This window comes from Rutidosis leptorrhynchoides, chromosome 11, assembly GCF_046630445.1.
Source record: "Rutidosis leptorrhynchoides isolate AG116_Rl617_1_P2 chromosome 11, CSIRO_AGI_Rlap_v1, whole genome shotgun sequence".
Lineage (NCBI taxonomy): Eukaryota > Viridiplantae > Streptophyta > Magnoliopsida > Asterales > Asteraceae > Rutidosis > Rutidosis leptorrhynchoides.
In genome coordinates, this window is record NC_092343.1 from 41,342,992 (window position 1) to 41,364,324 (window position 21,333).

The following is a 21,333-nucleotide window of genomic DNA, read 5'->3' on the forward strand; positions in this document are numbered from 1 at the left end:
GGTAATCTAAAATCTTATTTTCATATGTGCTTTTCTAAATAGGTATTTGTCGAAAATGGGCAAGCAATTCCAATCAAAGGTTTCGGTCACACTCAACTCAACTATCCCTCACATTATATATCATTACGCAATATACTTCATGTTCCTAATATAATTAAAAATGTTATTTCTGTTCATCGTTTAACAACTGACAATCAACTTTCTCTTGAATTTGATCCTTTTGGTTTTATTGTGAAGGAATTCCTGAAGGGAAACCCCATCCTCCGATGTAACACCACTGGCGACCTTTACCCGCTCACCACATCCATGCTACGCCAAATAAAGAATATTCCTTCTAGTTTCATTGCTTTGTCATCCAACGTATGGCGTCATCGTTTAGGACATCTGGGCGATAATGTTTTACGTTCTCTTAAAAATAATAAATTTATTCAATATAATAAAACTATGTCTTCTCCTATTTGTGAATCTTATGTGTTCTAAAAACATATTAAGTTGCCATTTATTAATTCTAATTCGATTACTTTATTACCGTTTGACATGATTCATAGTGATTTATGGACTTTACCTGTGTTAAGCACATCCGGACATCGTTATTATGTGTTATTTCTTGACAATCATTCCAATTATCTTTTGACTTTTCCAATTGGTAGTAAATCGGACGTTTATTCCATCTTTCTAAACTTTAGTGCTTACATTAAAACTCAATTTGGAAAGTCCATTAAAACCTTTCAATGTGACAATGGTACAGAATATAAAAATAAATCTTTTTACCAATTATGTGCAAATAATGGTATGGACTTTCGTTTTTCATGTCCACATACCTCTCCTCAAAATGGTAAATCCGAAAGAAAAATCCGGGTCATAAACAATATTATCCGGAATCTACTTTCTCATGCCTCTATTCCACCCTCTTTTTGGCATCATGCATTACAAATGGCAACTTACCTCTTAAATATACTCCCTTCTCGTCTTTTATAATTTCAATTTCCAACACAAATACTTTACTCTAGAAATCCTACTTATGATCATCTTCGCATCTTTGGATGTCTATGTTACCCACTATTCCATTCGACTACAATTAATAATCTAATGACCCGTCCTAATCCATCTGGACGAATACATTACATTTGGTTACATCGCGAGGTACTTGACCTCTATATGATACATTTTACAAACATTGCATTCGTTTTTGCAAAGACAATCTTTCATTACATCGAACGTTGACGTCATGTATACTATTTCATAATATATTCAACTATAATTGACTTAATAATAATCCTGATGAACTCAACGACTCGAATGCAACGTCTTTTGAAATATGTCATGAATGACTCCAAGTAATATCCTTAAAATGAGCTAATGCACAGCGGAAGATTTCTTTCATACCTGAGAATAAACATACTTTAAAGTACCAACCAAAAGGTTGGTGAGTTCATTAGTTTATCATAAACATTTATTTCCATTATTTTAATAGACCACAAGATTTCATTTCCATTTCTCATAAATATACGTCCCATGCATAGAGACAAAAATAATCATTTATATGGATTGAACACCTGGTAACCGACATTAACAAGATGCATATAGAATATCCCCATCATTCCGGGACACCCATCGCACATGATAATTTCGAAGTACTAAAGCATACCATTTTCTAGTATGGGGGGAGTTAGTGCCCGTAGATCTACCTTTAGGATTCGCGTCAATTAGGGTGTCTGTTCCCTAATTCTTAGGCTACCAAGCTAAAAGGGTGATATTCAATTCGATAATCCAACCATAGAATGTAATTTTCGAGTACTTGTGTCTATTACATCAAACATTTATAAAAGCAACGCATGTATTCTCAGTCCCAAAAATATATATTGCAAAAGCATTTAAAAAGGGAGCAAATGAAACTCACTCTACAATATTTTGTAGTAAAAATATTCATACGACGATACTGAACAATGCAGGGTTGGCCTCGGATTCACGAACCCTTTTAAAGAAACTTTAATAAAAAGGATGCTCCAAACGGGACTCGAACCCGAGACCCTTCGCTCACCCGCACTCGTCCAAACCATTCAGCCATTTGTGTCTTTCTGTTTTTATCTACCCTTATATAAATATAACCCGATATCCTGTGTTCTTCTTGTCGTTCTTCATAAACAATCGATTCCGTTTCATCCATCAGTTGGAGTTACCAATTTGTTTAGGTTTTAAAATAGAACAGAACATTGAGAATGGGTTTTAAATTAGTTATCAAATGAAAATAGAAAAAAAAAATTATACAACTTCGGTTGCTGTGTTCGACGTTTGAAGAAAAGAAAAAAAAATATATTTGATTTTGAGATTGAAAGCATTTTAGACTAAGATTCTTAAACAAAATAAATTCTAAATCGTTGTTAGAACATATCTGGATCATCAGCGGAAACCATAACATCAAAACACTTACTAATTTCCCATGAACACATGTTTGACTTTTTTTGTAAAATAACTTTGACTTCGAAATTCTTACTTGATATTAGAAATTAGGATATGAAACTTTCCAGATAGTTTGAGCACGAGATTCCTAACATGACTGCATTTTTCGTTTTTGAAATTGGATTCGAATTTGGGATTTGGCTATAAAGTTGAAGAAAAGAGAGGTCGTGATATTTTTGAAGGTTTTAATTTAATTTCTCTCAAATTACAGTAAGTAGACAATTAACTAGCGTGTAAATGAACTTAATACAGCTAATATGTTCGATTAACATTTTGTTTGTTGTATGAATTGGTCGACACATAATATCTGTTCAGTACAGAAATATATAAAAGAATTAAAAGGAGAAAATGAAAGATAACAGATTTTGGTTCATGTATATGATTTGAGGTTGACTGATTTACCAATTAGCTAGACAAATTAAATAGAACGATCGTGACTTGAACAAAATACACAAATACCTGTATTTATATAAGGAGTATCTCTGTATTTGCATAAATATACGGAGTATATCTGTGTTCATATATATACGGAGTATAATTGTATTTACATATATGTTATATTAATTAATTTACTGATATGAATTTATTTATATAATCCATTAATTTTATTAATTTTGATAAGAATACAAATAATAATATTAATAATAGTATTAATAATTTTATCAAAAGTTATACTAATAATAATAGGAATAAAAGTAAAATAATAATAATAATAATAATAATATTGTTATTAATAATACTAATAATAATTCAAATTATAATAATATTAATATTATTAATGATAATAATCATACTAATAAATAAAAATGATATAACAATTTTTACATATCAAATTTCGTATTTATATGTTATATATAATAATATTATTATTACTGATTTTAGTATTAATATTTATTTTAATAAAAGTAATAATAATAATATTAATAATCATAATTTAACTTGTAAGTAAGTTTAATATGTTGATTTTTACATATTATTAAGTATGTAGTATTTAATAACATCATATATATAATAACACATATTGTTTATTTAATATTTATATATTTTATATATAATGCAACATACATATAATAGTAATTAGGTTTAGAAACCATATATATATATATATATATATATATATATATATATATATATATATATATATATATATATATATATATATATATATATATATATATATATATATATATATATATATATATATATATTCACATTTATTTACACACACACGTTCGTGAATCGTCAGAATTGGTCAAAGGGTAATTGCATATAAATAAAATCAGTTCAAAGTTTTTAGACTCAACATTATAGACTTTGCTTATCGTGTCAAAATCATATAAAGATCAAGTTTAAATTTGGTCGAAAATTTCCGGGTCGTCACAGTACCTACCCGTTAAAGAAATTTCGTCCCGAAATTTGAGTGAAGTTGTCATAGCTAACAATAAAAATGTTTTCATAACGAATATGAGCTGATAAATAGAGTTTTATCATTATTAAGTACTACAGATAAAATGATTCGATTATGTGAAGCGTACGAGTGAAGCTATCACAAAAGACTGAAATGAGGTAATAAAGATTTGTCTTAACCTCTGACGTAGTCAAGGCTGATTTCTGGATTTCCAGGGATTTAAAGTTAATCTTCGAAATCTAAAAGATTTGATTCTTCGGCGAGTAAGGAAATTAAGATCTCTATAATTAAATACGGTTATCTGCCTTGATTACTCTGTCCGATATTTCCATTATAAATTAAACTTTTTCCGTTCCATTATTTTCACCATTCTTATACTTTCTTTCTTAGTTCATACATCCAAAAGATTGTGAAAATGCTTAATCCCATTCTAATCCTTGATATTTTCCTAATTATCATTTCTATCATCCTTCTTTTCAATCTTCCACCAGAAAAATCTATTTACTTCTACTATTACCTTGAGGTGATACTATTCTTAATTCTACCGTGTCTTTATATTGCTATTCGTATTAATATCCACGGTTTGTAACCTCCGTGTTGTTATTGGGCTTTATATTTTCTCTTATATTTTGGAACTCTTTGCCTTTTTATTCTCTTCTCGACCTCTAGTAAAGCGAGTAATGGTCCAGAATTTGTAAGTATGGAGTTTCGAATGAACTTAATGTTCTAAACAAGAAAGAAAGTAATAACACGATTTGATTTGTCAAATTACCAGAATCATTGAGAATAAAACTATCAAGAATATACTTTCTTGATATGTTCAGAAGTTAAGCAGAATGAAAGAGTTATGTAACATGGTACATGATGATGTTATGATCTGTGAATCATCACGTTCCATTAGAAACTCAGCATGACTTACTGCAATATAATCATGTTGATCAAGTGCCATTATATTATACTAACTCATGCTTCAATTTCCAACACTACTTCAAAACATTCAAATTCTAAATTCGAATTTTTCATAATTTAGAAACTAAAATAGTTTCCTTTCTGATGTAACACTGATATTGCAAAGAGCTAAATGATTTCATATAAGAATAGTTATGAAAATATCTTCAGAAATATCGAGGATATTTATAATGAAAGGTACGATGATATCTTAGAATTTCTAGTATCGGAGGATGATGAAAAAGATTTGTCCATAAAGATTTAGAGTCAGGAGAAAGGTATTCGTTAATAACTTTAGCAGATACGAAATCATTTGGATTCTTTGAAGGTAGGTTTAGTCTTTGTGATTTGTCTATAGCCTCCTTCATGGTTTGCTCAATTCGTTTTTCAGTACCAAATTTTCTTTTGAGCTTTTCCAATGTATCCTTCTTTATCATTAAACTTTTGACTGTTTTGATTGTCTACAGTTTCTGCAGCTTCATTCAGCTTTTTTAAAGTTCAATGTATTGATTCGTAGACTGGGTGCTTTTCAGAATTGAAGATCGTAATTCTAGGAGATAGATGTTATATAAATGTTGATGTAGAAACGTTGCGAGATTCAAAATAATGATTGCTAATTTCCGGTAACTAGCATAGCAATTCTCATTACAAGATGCGGATGAGTATATGATATGGTTTTTAATGAACAAATATAATGGTTCTTCGGATAAACTTAAGCCAATGAGTAATGAAGTTGTTGGTAAAGTTACTGCTAATGTGGTGGGATATAAACGGTTCCCCGGTAATGATGACGAAAGGCAACCTTATATATCAAAGTTATAGTAAGGTTTATTCGAACGAAAAGTCGAAGTTGACTTGTTAGAGCTGTGACAAAATTGACTAATTTGAAAAGGAATTGCAAAGTTATTTTCGGTAATAACAACGCCAAAGGAGCTAGCACATATACGTGTTAAACGTTTACTCAGTTTTCGAGAGTTTCTCAGGTGCATAGCTATATGTATCACTCTCTTCTCCCGTATATGAAGTGCGATTGGTTCATCCTTTCGATTGAGGTGTTTTCAAGAATCATGAAAGGTTTGAACGCAGATTGTAATTGTCAAGATACAAATGAGGTTTTAGATGAAATCAAGTGGCAAACTTGAAGAAATGTTTAGTTTCATATGTTATAATCAATATTTTATTTCATTTTAATTGTCCAATGTTGGCAGTCCACAGTTAGTAATTCATTAATTCATATATAGTTTAATATATAATATTTGAATTAATTAACACGTATCGTGACCCATTGTATACATGTCTCAGACTCGATCACAACTCAAAGTATATATATTATTGTAGAATCAACCTCATCCCTGTATAGCTAACTCAAGCATTACTGCATATAGAGTGTCTATGGTTACTCCAAATAATATATATAGATGCGTCGATATGATATGTCAAAACCTTGTATACGTGTCCCGATATTTAAAGTGCGTAAAATAAATAACAGAAATTAAATGATGATAAATAAAATTGCGAGAATATAAATTGCGATAAATAAAATGTAATCAGTTAGCTAGGAACAGTTAGCATGGATTCTTAACAAAATTTCTCATAGTTAATTTGTTTGTTTCTAACAAATTTTATGTTTTTTTTCCAATATTTTCTTCATTATGCCACTTGTTGGATTCTGATAGGTCAAAATCTAAATATGAAATTGAATAAAAATAGTTATTCTACGGTGAACGGATACGTATATCTGTGGATGTAAGTAGGATAGTAAATGACTCTTGAATCAGATTCGAAGAATGTACAGTGTAATTTATGAATGTGAAATCTAAATATTCCTCGGGTATTACCTACCCGTTAAAATATTTTCACCATTAACAGTTTGTACGAAAGAATTAATTACAATCTTCATGAAAATATACTTATTTTCTTCAAATGTAATCATGGATTTAATGAGTTAATATAATATTAAACTCATATGATTTTCGGTTTGAACTAGAATAAATAATCTCTAAGACTTTAGAGATTACATAATCACTGCAGGATATTTCTCCAATGAAGTTATGAATCAATACTACATCGGTTATTTGTTGTTGGTACTCCTTGGTATCTATGGTGTGTATGACGTTGATGCTCAAGGTACAGGTTGTGATGTTGAGGTGTGGAATGCGGACGTTGTTGTTGGTGGTGGTAATGATACTGTTGGTGTTGGTGATGGTACTGTTGATGCCGGTGTTGCTGCTGGTGCTTGTAACCTTTGCACCAAATTCTCCAAAGCCACTACTCGAGCGCGAAACTCGTTGACTTCTTCTATTACACCGGGATGATTATCAGTTCGGACGAGCGGATGAATAAGATCTAGGATTTGAGATAGTATATAATCATGACTAGATACTCTGGAAATGAGGGAGAAAATAGTGTTTCGGACAGGTTCACCGGTAAGTGCTTCAGGTTCTTCACCAAGAGGTGAATTCGGCTGGTGGAAGGTATCGCCTTCTTTGCGTCTCCATTGATTAAGTCGACTACGAACCCATCAGATGAATTAGTGATGACTGATTTATTGATCCATTCCGGTCACACTGTTTTCGGAGCTCGAGTGAAAATCCATATCGGAATAGTTGTCGGAATCCAAGGAACTTGAACTAGTGGTGAGTTCCATTTCGTACGATTGAATAAAGGATTTTTCGATATAAAATGATTTTCAGATATTGGATGATATTCTAATTACATAGAATCCCTATATATATAGTACAGAAGATCCCGTAGATTACGGAGGAATTTACGGAATATGTCAGGTAAAGTTTACAGTAACAGATACTCTAAGATATGAATTAGCAGATATGATAAAATATGAATTTCGTCTATACACTATTCATGCAATCAATGCAGTAAGATGTGTCTAGACTAAGAATGATAAAGAGGTAGTTTTCGACACAAAATGATAAGCAAAACTTTTGACATGCAAACACGGTCGAAGTCCAGACCCACTAATGCATCTAAACAACTATCAGTTAGACACACTAATGCAAGACCTGGTTCGCTAAGACCACCGCTCTGATATCAACTCTAATGACCCGTCCTAATCCATCTGGACGAATACATTACATTTGGTTACATCGCGAGGTACTTGACCTCTATATGATACATTTTACAAACATTGTATTCGTTTTTGAAAAGATAATCTTTCATTACATCGAAAGTTGACGGCATGCATACCATTTCATAATATATCCAACTATAATTGACTTAATAATAATCATGATAACTCAACGACTCGAATGCAACGTCTTTTGAAATATGTCATGAATGACTCCAAGTAATATCCTTAAAATGAGCTAATGCACAGCGGAAGATTTCTTTCATACTTGAGAATAAACATGCTTTAAAGTGTCAACCAAAAGGTTGATGAGTTCATTAGTTTATCATAAACAATTATTTCCATTATTTTAATAGACCACAAGATTTCATTTCCATTTCTCATAAATATACGTCCCATGCATAGAGATAAAAATAATCATTCATATGGATTGAACACCTGGTAACCGACATTAACAAGATACATATAGAATATCCCCATCATTCCGAGACACCCATCGGACATGATAATTTCGAAGTACTAAAGCATACCATTTTCCAGTATGGGGGGAGTTAGTGCCCGTAGATCTACCTTTAGGATTCGAGTCAATTAGGGTGTCTGTTCCCTAATTCTTAGGCTACCAAGCTAAAAGGGTAATATTCGATTCGATAATCCAACCATAGAATGTAATTTTTGAGTACTTATGTCTATTACGTCAAACATTTATAAAAGCAGCGCATGTATTCTCAGTCTCAAAAATATATATTGCAAAAGCATTTAAAAAGGGAGCAAATGAAACTCACTCTACAATATTTTGTAGTAAAAATATTCATACGACGATACTGAACAATGCAGGGTTGGCCTCGGATTCACGAACCCTTTTTAAGAAACTTTAATAAAAAGGATGCTCCAAACGGGACTCGAACCCGAGACCCTTCGTTCACCCGCACTCGTCCAAACCATTCAGCCATTTGTGTCTTTCTGTTTTTATCTACCCTTATATAAATATAACTCGATATCATGTGTTCTTCTTCTCATTCTTCATAAACAATCGATTCCGTTTCATCCATCAGTTGGAGTTACCAATTTGTTTAGGTTTTAAAATAGAACAGAACATTGAGAATGGGTTTTAAATTAGTTATCAAATGAAAACAGAAAAAAAAAATTATACAACTTCGGTTGCTGTGTTCGACGTTTGAAGAAAAGAAAAAAAATATTTGATTTTGAGATTGAAAGCGTTTTAGACTAAGATTCTTAAACAAAAAAAATTCTAAATCGTTGTTAGAACATATCTGGATCATCAGTGGAAACCATAACATCAAAACACTTACTAATTTTCCCATGAACACATGTTTGACTTTTTTTGTAAAATAACTTTGACTTCGAAATTCTTACTTGATATTAGAAATTAGGATATGAAACTTTCCAGATAGTTTGAGCACGAGATTCCTAACATGACTGCATTTTTCGTTTTTGAAATTGGATTCGAATTTGGGATTTGGCTATAAAGTTGAAGAACAGAGAGGTCGTGATAGTTTTGAAGGTTTTAATTTAATTTCTCTTAAATTGCAGTAAGTAGACAATTAACTAGCGTGTAAATGAACTTAATACAGCTAATATGTTCGATTAACAATTTGTTGGTAGTATAAATTGGTCGACACATAATATCTGTTCAGTACATAAATATATAAAAGAATTAAAAGGAGAAAATGAAAGGTAACAGATTTTGGTTCATGTATATGATTTGAGGTTGACTGATTTACCAATTAGCTAGACAAATTATATAGAACGATCGTGACTTGAACAGAATACACAAATACCTGTATTTATATAAGGAGTATTGTCACACCCTCAAAATAGGGCCTAGGGTATTTGTGACTAATTATATCAAATCACAGTTGTATAAACGAGAACGACTCTATATGAGACGTTTTGAATAAAACATTTATTAATAAAACAGCGGAAGCATTAAAAGTTTTACTTCAAATTTAAACTAAAATAATAATAATAGTCTTAATGCAAAGTAAATGTAATGAAATGAAGACTCCATGTAGCAGCATTCAATTCATCAGGTAGCAATCATGGCAATCATCTTATTCGTCACCTGAGACAAAACATGCTTAAAGTATCAACCAAAAAGGTTGGTGAGTTCATTAGTTTATCAAAATCAATCATTTCGGTTATAATAATAGGCCACAAGATTTCAGTTTCATAAATATCCGTACACTAGCAAGTGTATAAAAGCATTCTATAAGTTGTGGGCACCCGGTAACTAGCCTTAACAAGAGTGTGTACCCCTGAGTTATAATAATATTTGCACCGAATCAAGTGCATTACGTTAAACTCGAAGTACTAAACACTCGTTCTTCTAGTTTAGTAGTGACTAGAACAACATCTGGGTGGGGGTGTAAGACCCGATAGATCTATCTCTAGGATTCGCGCCTACCATTTCATAAACCAATAGTTAAAGTTACCAAGCTAGGGGATTTTTGATTCTAACCCACGTAGAATTAGTTTTAGTACTTGTGCCTATTTCGTAAAATATTTATAAAACATCGCATGTATTCTCAGCCTAAAAATATATATAAAAAGGGAGTAATGAAACTCACGCATATAATTATTGTAAAACAGTTAATAAAACATTTGCATGTATTCTCAGCCCCAAAAATGTAAAGAGTAAAAGGGGAGCAAATGAAACTCACGCAAAATCAGTTTTAGTGTTTGTATTCATTTCATAAAACAGTTATAAAACAGCGCATGTATTCTCAGCCCAAAAATGTAAATTGCAAAGCAATTAAAAAGGGAGCAAATGAAACTCACCTTAAATAGCAGTTGAAGTATTCCACGCAAGAAAGGAAAGTAAAGCAAGTAAGTGACCGAGATATCAACTAGAAGTAGTTCTTTAGGAGAGAAATGAGAGATTAAGGTGTAAGTTTGAAATGAGAAATGTATGTGGTATTTATAGTTGAAAATGTTAGGTAAAAAAAATTTAAAATAAAATAAGTAAATCTTAAAAGTTAAAATAAGAAAAAGTATTTTGTATTTTAATTAAAAGTAAATCTTAAAAGTTAAAATAAGAAAAAGTAGTTTGTATTTTTATTAAAAGTAAAATCTTAAAAGTTAAAATAAGAAAAAGTATTTTGTATTTTTATTAAAAGTAAAATCTTAAAAGTTAAAATAAGAAAAAGTAGTTTGTATTTTTATTAAAAGTAAAATCTTAAAAGTTAAAATAAGAAAAAGTATTTTGTATTTTTATCAAAAGTAAATCTTAAAAGTTAAAATAAGAAAAAGTAGTTTGTATTTTTATTAAAAGTAAATCTTAAAAGAAAAAGTAGTTTGTATTTTTGTATTTATTTATTAGAAGTAGATATAGTTTTGATTTTTTTTTTGTATAAAATTCTAAAAAAAAATTTGTTTAATATATTTCTAAGAACATTTAACATTTTATTTCTATATTTGTTTAATTATTAAATACGAATTTTATATAAAAATTATTATTATATTTAGTTTTTATAAAAATTAAAATTTATGATTATTAATTTATAGTTTTTATTAGTTTTATAAATGTTATAATATTATTTATTATTTAGTTAATTTTATAAACTATTAACTAAATAACAAAAGTAATATAAATATTATATATATATTCATTGATGTAATTATGTTATATTATATATCATAATCTTATTTATAATATTTATAATTATATTATTTATTTTAAGCTTACGTTTATTCGGTCAACGTTAAATTTATTCGTATATAACAACTCTAGGTATTTTAGTAAAATCGGAAGTCGAAAAGTGAGGGTTGTTATAGTACCTACCCGTTAAAAGAAATTTCGTCCCGAAATTTAGTTTTTGCCATCAATCGGCGTTGTTCGTACCTAGACGAGGATATTTACGTTTTATCTGGTCTTCACGTTCCTAGGTAGGTTCGGGGCCTTTCGTGAATTCCAACGGATAGAATATTGTTCTGTTTCATGCATTTAAATAATACGAACCCTAATTTCTTACAGGTTCTTCTATAAAGTGCATTTTATCATTAATGCAGAGGTTATCTAAAGGATTAATAAGAGTGTCATTTGACTAGGTTATCCTCAAAAGGGATGATGGTGTTATACGAGCATTTTAGTAAACTGAACACATGAAATGTGTTATGAATAGTATTGAACTTATTTAAAACTTTGAGTGTTTATGTCACAATATTAGGGTAGACAAAACAGAGAGTAGTTCATAAAAATTATAGTCATGAAGTTTGATAGAGATCATCATTGTTTACAACAAGAATATTGTAATGATGAATATAAGTTGAAAAAATAAAGTTTTATCACTACTGAATAATATGGATAAAACGATTTGATTATAGGAAGCGTATAAACGAAGCTATTGTAAAAGAGTGAATGAGAAATTAAATGTTCGCCTTAACTTTTGACGTAGTCACGATTGATTTCCGGAATTCAAGGGATTAAAGGAAATCTTCGTAATCCATAAGATTTGATTCTCCGGTAATAAGGAATTTGAAATTTTCTTTGATTAAATGAGGTGAATTGCTTCAATTGATGTGTTTGGAATTTTGCTATAAATTAGCTTCTTCCGTTTCATTATCTTCACCACTTCTATACTTTCTTCCTCAATTCATACTTCCAAAGATTGTGAGAATGCTCCATCCAGTTCTTATCCTGGATATTTTTCTGACTATCATTTCAGTCATTCTTCTTTTTCATTTACCACCAGAGGAATTTGTTTTCTTCTACTATTACCTTGGGGTTATAGTGTTTTTAATTCTCCCATGTCTTTACGTTGCAATACGTATTGATATACACGGTTTGTAATTTCGGTATCGTTATCGGGCTACATATTTTCCCTTATATGTCGGAGCTCTTTACCTTTTTATTCTCCTCTCGACTCTAAGTAAAGCGAGTAATGGTCCAGAATTTGTAGGTATGAAGTTTCGAATGGACCTACTGTTCTAAGCGTAATATCACGATTTGATTTGGTAAATTACCAGAATTACTGAGGATAGAACTATCAAGAATATATTTTCTTGATATGTTCAGAGATTAAGTAGAATGTAAGAGTCGTGTAACATGGCAAATGATGATTATAAAGTCTATGAATCATCATCTTCCATTAAAAATTTAGCATGACTTACTGTAATATAATCACGTTGGCCTGACGTCATTATATTATACTAACTCATGCTTCAATTCTCAACACTACTTCAAATCATTCAAAATTTGAATTTAAATTTTACGGAATATAGAAACTTAAACATTTTTCCTTTATGATGTAATAAAGATATTGCAAAGAGATAATTAATTGCGGACAAGAATCGTTATGAAGATATCTTTAGAAATATCGAGGATATTTATAACGAAAGATACGATGATATTTTAGAATTTCTAAAATCAATGGATAATGAAGAAATTCTTCTGTAAGGATTTAGAATGCGTAAAAAGATCTTCTGTGATTTCCTTCAGAAATCGAATCATCTAGATTCTTTGGTTATAGGTTTAGTCCTTGGGATTTGTCCTTGGTCTCCTTCATGTTTTGCTCAATCCGTCTTTCAATACCAGATTTTCTTTTGAGCTTTTCCAACACACAATTATTTATTATCAAGCTTCTGGTCATTAAGGCCATCTACAGCTTTTGCTGCTTCATCAGCATTCTCAAGGTTAACTGATCTGAATCATTGATTATCAATCTGATATGTTTTCAAGGATTTTGAAGAATGTACAATGTAATATATTAATGTGAATGTTAGATATTTCTTGGGTATTACCTACCCGTTAAAATATTTTCACAATCAACAGTTTGTACAAAAGAATTTTTAAATACAATCTTTATGAAAATATACATACATATATATTTTCTTCAGATGTAATTATGGATTTAATAAGTTAATATAATATTAAACTCATTTGATTTACGGTTGAAACGAGAATAAATAATCTCCAAAACTTTAGAGATTACATAATCGTCGCGGAATATTTCTTTAATGAAGTTATGAATCAATACTTCATCGTTCATTGTTATTAATATACCTCAGTATTTGATGTTGATGCTCGTGGATTTCTTGTGAAATTCATAAGGCACAAATGATGTTTTCGAGAAATTTTCGAGTATATCGAAAATAGGAGTGTAAAATCACACATGCATTTGAATAATACACTTAGTTTATTATGAAATGGAGTTTATTGTACTGAAGCAGTGATTAATGATTGTTAAGTCATTAACGAAGGATGTACATCATAGCGTATTAGTGATATGAATTAACCAAGTAGTACATACTAGTTAAGATTCACACGTAATAGTTTAGTACGAAAAGATTTATTATTGTTCCAAACCATATATATATAAAGTATACATATATAATTCTTCAGGAAGAATGATACATCTTAACTCATTATTACTAATATTCCTTAGTATCTATGGGCGTATGATGTCGATGTTTGAGGTACCGATTATGATGTTGAGACGTGGGATGCTGATGTTGTGGTTGGTGAAGCTGATGCTGTTGGTGGTGATGTTGATAGAACTGGTGGTGCTGGTGCTGCTGCTGGTGCTGCTGTTGGTGCAGCTTGTGGTACTTGGTTAGTAAGTGTGAGCCTAGCTATCAAATCGCGCACTATTTCCTCCAGGGTTTCTACTTTACGCTCGAGTCTATGGATTTGTTCTACCCATTCCTCTGTAAGGTTTGTCAATTCTTGATATTTAGTTCAAAGTCTTCTAACTTCTTCTAATAACCCTTTCTATTTAGAATTCGGGAGTAGAGGACGAATATTGTCGTTGGTTACATCGAGTCGACCTTCGAGGCGGAAAATCCTTGCGAAAAGAGTGAAAACGGTATTGCGAACAGGTTCGCCGGTAAGCGGATCGAGTACTCTGACGTTTGGTGGTAAGTTTGGCTCATGATAAGGAGTACCTTCTTCATTTCTCCATAGGGTGAGTATTTCGCGAACCCATCCCCATTTTCTAAAGAAATCACGGTAATTGATCGGTGGGTGTGCTCCTGTCACGCTATCTTTGGAGCTAGAAGAACTTGAGGAATCAGGTGAGAAATCCATATTATGTGTTTGAAATAGGGTTTGATATGAAATGGGTGTTGAATATTGAATGATATATTCGTCTCCTTGAATACGTATATATAGCAGAAATATTTCCATAATTTACGGAGGAAATTTAGGAAAAGTGTTAGACAAGGTCTATTGGGAATAGATATGCTAAGATATGATTTGTCTATACTCCAATAATGGCAGTATGACGTGTCGAGATTATAAAATGATAAGTATGTAATCTAATAATCTTTCGATTAAAGACTTTCAATTCGTATACTGTGATAATCCAATGACATTTCCCGGTTCGCAAACCGATGCATAAAGGCATAAGGCATATAGGTACGTGATATAACAGGGAGTTATATACGTTTGAGTATGAATTATAGGAGTTTCAAAAATCTTGGATAATATTTCATGTAATACATATGTAATACACAAAACCAGGATGGATGACTAAGTGAGTTGTTTTTAATAAGTTCACCACTTATTAAGTGCGTAAGTGACTAAGTGTTGTATGATCACTATAGTCAGGTTTGATATTATGCACCATACCCAAACATCTATGCCACCTCCGAGTCACTTGAATGATCAATTGTTACCGGTTGGCCCAGGAATTCTCGACCAAAATCTAAGTTTGGCATTCGAAATCCACAAGCGTCCCATAGTGGTACCAAGAATCACCCTAGGCCTTAAGTAGCGTTGACGTTCGAGTAATTTCACATTATTGCGTATGTTATAAACTTAAGATTTAAGTATAGTTTCTAAGGTATAGTGTAGCATTTATCAATTAAAGGCAACAATTAAAGGTACTATGGTCAAGGAAAGTTGTAGTCCTACATTGCTAAGGTACCTAATTGTATAAGGCACACATAAAATGCAATCCTGGTTCTCTACAACAACCTGCTCTGATACCAATCTGTCACACCCCCAAAATAGGGCCTAGGGTATTTGTGACTAATTATATCAAATCACAGTTGTATAAACGAGAACGACTCTATATGAGACGTTTTGAATAAAACATTTATTAATAAAACAGCGGAAGCATTAAAAGTTTTACTTCAAATTTAAACTAAAATAATAATAATAGTCTTAATGCAAAGTAAATGTAATGAAATGAAGACTCCATGTAGCAGCATTCAATTCATCAGGTAGCAATCATGGCAATCATCTTATTCGTCACCTGAGACAAAACATGCTTAAAGTGTCAAACAAAAAGGTTGGTGAGTTCATTAGTTTATCAAAATCAATCATTTCCGTTATAATAATAGGCCACAAGATTTCAGTTTCATAAATATCCGTACACTAGCAAGTGTATAAAAGCATTCTATAAGTTGTGGGCACCCGGTAACTAGCCTTAACAAGAGTGTGTACCCCTGAGTTATAATAATATTTGCACCGAATCAAGTGCGTTACATTAACCTCGAAGTACTAAACACCCATTCTTCTAGTTTAGTAGTGACTAGAACAACATCTGGGTGGGGGTGTAAGACCCGATAGATCTATCTCTAGGATTCGCGCCTACCATTTCATAAACCAATAGTTAAAGTTACCAAGCTAGGGGATTTTTGATTCTAACCCACGTAGAATTAGTTTTAGTACTTGTGCCTATTTCGTAAAATATTTATAAAACATCGCATGTATTCTCAGCCTAAAAATATATATAAAAAGGGAGTAATGAAACTCACGCATATAATTATTGTAAAACAGTTAATAAAACATTTGCATGTATTCTCAGCCCCAAAAATGTAAAGAGTAAAAGGGGAGCAAATGAAACTCACGCAAAATCAGTTTTAGTGTTTGTATTCATTTCATAAAACAGTTATAAAACAGCGCATGTATTCTCAGCCCAAAAATGTAAATTGCAAAGCAATTAAAAAGGGAGCAAATGAAACTCACCTTAAATAGCAGTTGAAGTATTCCACGCAAGAAAGGAAAGTAAAGCAAGTAAGTGACCGAGATATCAACTAGAAGTAGTTCTTTAGGAGAGAAATGAGAGATTAAGGTGTAAGTTTGAAATGAGAAATGTATGTGGTATTTATAGTTGAAAATGTTAGGTAAAAAAAATTAAAATAAAATAAGTAAATCTTAAAAGTTAAAATAAGAAAAAGTATTTTGTATTTTCATCAAAAGTAAATCTTAAAAGTTAAAATAAGAAAAAGTAGTTTGTATTTTTATTAAAAGTAAAATCTTAAAAGTTAAAATAAGAAAAAGTAGTTTGTATTTTTATTAAAAGTAAAATCTTAAAAGTTAAAATAAGAAAAAGTATTTTGTATTTTTATTAAAAGTAAAATCTTAAAAGTTAAAATAAGAAAAAGTAGTTTGTATTTTTATTAAAAGTAAAATCTTAAAAGTTAAAATAAGAAAAAGTATTTTGTATTTTTATCAAAAGTAAATCTTAAAAGTTAAAATAAGAAAAAGTAGTTTGTATTTTTATTAAAAGTAAATCTTAAAAGAAAAAGTAGTTTGTATTTTTGTATATATTTATTAAAAGTAGATATAGTTTTGATTTTTTTTTGTATAAAATTCTAAAAAAAAAAATTTGTTTAATATATTTCTAAGAACATTTAACATTTTATTTCTATATTTTTTTAATTATTAAATACGAATTTTATATAAAAATTATTATTATATTTAGTTTTTATAAAAATTAAAATTTATGATTTTTAATTTATAGTTTTTATTAGTTTTATAAATGTTATAATATTATTTATTATTTAGTTAATTATATAAACTATTAACTAAATAACAAAAGTAATATAAATATTATATATATATTCATTGATGTAATTATGTTATAATATATATCATAATCTTATTTATAATATTTATAATTATATTATTTATTTTAAGCGTACGTTTATTCGATCAACGTTAAATTTATTCGTATATAACAACTCTAGGTATTTTAGTAAAATCGGAAGTCGAAAAGTGAGGGTTGTTATAAGTATATCTGTATTTGCATAAATATACGGAGTATATCTGTGTTCATATATATACGAAGTATAATTGTATTTACATATATGTTATATTAATTAATTTACTGATATGAATTTATTTATATAATCCATTAATTTTATTAATTTTGATAAGAATACAAATAATAATAATAATAATAGAATTAATATTAATAATAGTATTAATAATTTTATCAAAAGTTATACTAATAAGAATAGGAATAAAAGTAAAAATAATAATAATAATAATATTGTTATTAATAATACTAATAATAATTTAAATTATAATAATATTAATATTATTAATGATAATAATCATACTAATAAATAAAAATGATATAAAAATTTTTACATATCAAATTTCGTATTTATATGTTATATATAATAATATTATTATTACTGATTTTAGTATTAATATTTATTTTAATAAAAGTAGTAATAATAATATTAATAATCATAATTTAACTTTTAAGTAAGTTTAATATGTTGATTTTTACATATTATTAAGTATGTAGTATTTAATAACATCATATATATAATAACACATATTGTTTATTTAATATTTATATATTTTATATATAATGCAACGTACATATAATAGTAATTAGGTTTAGAAACCATATATATATATACACACACACACACACATACACACACACACACACACATATATATATATATATATATATATATATATATATATATATATATTCACATTTATTTACACACACACACGTTCGTGAATCGTCGGAATTGGTCAAAGGGTAATTGCATATAAATAAAATCAGTTCAAAGTTTTTAGACTCAACATTATAGACTTTGCTTATCGTGTCAAAATCATGTAAAAATCAAGTTTAAATTTTGTCGGAAATTTCCGGGTCGTCACAAATAAGCTTCAACCACGATCCACTCCCTGCATCTTTCTAGGATATCCAGATAACCATCATGGATATAAATGTTATGACATCAAAACAAATAAAATCTTTATATCTCGCCATGTATTATTTGACGAAACTCAATTTCCCTTCGCAAACACCACTTCATCTTCACCTTCTGACTACAAATTTCTCCACGAACAAATTCATCCTATATTCATACATCCCTACATGACTACCACTAACAATCCTCCTATAAATCCAACAAATACCTTACCTACACCACAATCCACATCTTCTGGGCCTTCGCTTTCGGTTGACCCATCTTCCCACGATCCGTCATCACCTCCCAACTCCTCCTCCTCAAGCTCCATATCCTCTATTGGGCCAGCAATTAATCCCAGCCCATCATCATCATCATCATCATCATCATCTCACGAACCATCATCACCTTCTGTTAGACATCTCCTGCCCAATTCTCTAATAATTCCTGCTATAACTCTTCTCAACATACCAGTACACACAACTCTATCCCATCTCCCTACTCCACATCGAATGTACCTTCTGTCTCTGACTCATCTTCTTCTCATTCCTCTTCTAACATCACATAAAACGTTACACCATAACCCCCTACTCGCTCTATGACAACACGTAGCATTCATGGAGTTTTCAAACCGAAAACACAATTTAATCTTTCTGTCACTACCTCTCTTTCTCCTTTACCACTCACCCAAAAAGAAGCCATCTCGGATCCTAATTGGAATCACGCCATGACCGATGAATATCAAGCACTCATATATAATAAGACTTGGATACTTGTACCTAAAACTAATGATATGAAAATTATTCGCAGTATGTGTGTTTTTAGGCACAAGTTCCGATCTGATGGTTCTTTAGAACGTTATAAAGCTCATTTAGTCGGTGATGGTCGTACACAAACTGTTGGTGTTGATTGTAATGAAACTTTTAGCCCCGTGGTTAAACCTGCCACAATACAGATGGTTCTCAGCATTGCGTTGTCAAAGTCATGGTTAATTAATCAACTAGATGTTAAAAACGCATTTTGCACGGTTATCTTCATGAGACAGTTTACATTCATCAACCTTATGGATTTCGAGATCAAAACAAACCGGATCACGTGTGTCTTTTGCAACGTTCCTTATACGGTTTTAAACAAGCCCCTCGCGCTTGGTATAAAAATTTGGTGCGTTTGTTTCTACGATTGGGTTTAAGCATATTCGTTCAGATAACTCCTTATTCATCTATCAGCGTGATAATGAAACAACATATCTTTTACTCTACGTCGATGATATTATTTAAGTAAATTCTTTGAGTACTCTTCGTCAATCTATTATGTCTCTTCTTGCTAGAGAATTTTCTATGAAAGATCTTGGCAACCTAAGTTACTTTCTTGGTGTTCATGTCACACGCAATTCACAAGGGATTTTCTTGAATCAAACGAAATATGCTAAAGAAATAATCGAACGTGCTGATCTAGTGAATTGTAATCAGGTTAAAACGCCAGTTGATACCAATGTCAAATATAGTAGCTCTACGGGTAAACCATATTTGAAACCAACTCTATATAGGAGCTTAGCCGGAGCTTTGCAATACTTAACCTCTACTCGGCCCGACATCTCTTATGTGGTGCAACAGGTTTGCTTACACATGCATGACCTTAAAGAGTGTCATATGGATGCTCTCAAGAGGATAATTCACTACTTACAAGGCACCATCTCTTTTGGCCTATAACTCACAAAATCGTCCATTCACTCCTTAGTTTCTTACACGGATGCAGATTGGGGTGGTTGCCTCGATACGCGATGATCGACTTTCGAATATTGTGTATTTTTTAGTGATAATTTAGTTTCTTGGTCTTTAAAACGCCAACCAACAGTTTCCCATTCTAGTGCTGAATTTGAATACAGAGGTGTTGCAAACATGGTTTCCAAATCCTCCTGGATCCGAAATTTATTATTAGAGCTTCACATTAAAATTGAGAAAGCTACACTAGTTTATTGTGACAATGTGAGTGCCATTTTCCTATCCGGAAACCCAGTTCAGCACCAACGCACCAAACACGTTGAAATGGATATACATTTTTTTACGAGAAAACGTTGCCAGGGACAGATACGGGTTCTACACGTTCCCACTCGATTTCAGATTGCTGACATTTTCACTAAGGGGCTACCTCGTATTTTATTCGAAGATTTTGGGGATAGTCTAAGCATACGTCCACCTCCCGCTTAGCCTGAGGGGCTATATTAAATATATATACACGTGCATAATTAGTTGTAAGTATACATGATAGGGAAATTAGCTGTAGAATATATTTCCCATAGATAGTCTGATCTTGCATATCCTCTCCAAAATTGTAGGATAGATTTGCGATGTATGTATCTATATAATGGGGCGATTGTCCACAGAAAATAATCAATCGACACATTAAATCTTACACTATTTGATCATAAAAATGCAGTTCAGTTACGTAGTAATATGCTTGGATCATTGGCTTGAGTTGTGGGTTTAAGTTGACTGAGCAGAATTGGTCAACTCAAACTCAATCC

The 21,333-nt window shown here is 30.7% G+C and overlaps 2 protein-coding genes across 2 annotated transcripts; both read left to right on the plus strand.

The window, feature by feature from the left end:
• Positions 1–19,407: 19,407 nt before the first annotated feature.
• LOC139874483 (uncharacterized mitochondrial protein AtMg00820-like) lies at positions 19,408–19,998 on the plus strand. Its single transcript, XM_071861910.1, has one exon. It carries the CDS (start codon positions 19,408–19,410, stop codon positions 19,996–19,998), a length of 591 nt encoding a protein of 196 aa, XP_071718011.1.
• Positions 19,999–20,119: 121 nt separating this feature from the next.
• On the plus strand, positions 20,120–21,016 carry LOC139874484 (uncharacterized mitochondrial protein AtMg00810-like). The gene is made up of 2 exons (XM_071861911.1): positions 20,120–20,422; positions 20,891–21,016. Exons 1-2 carry the CDS (start codon positions 20,120–20,122, stop codon positions 21,014–21,016), a joined length of 429 nt encoding a protein of 142 aa, XP_071718012.1.
• Positions 21,017–21,333: the final 317 nt, after the last annotated feature.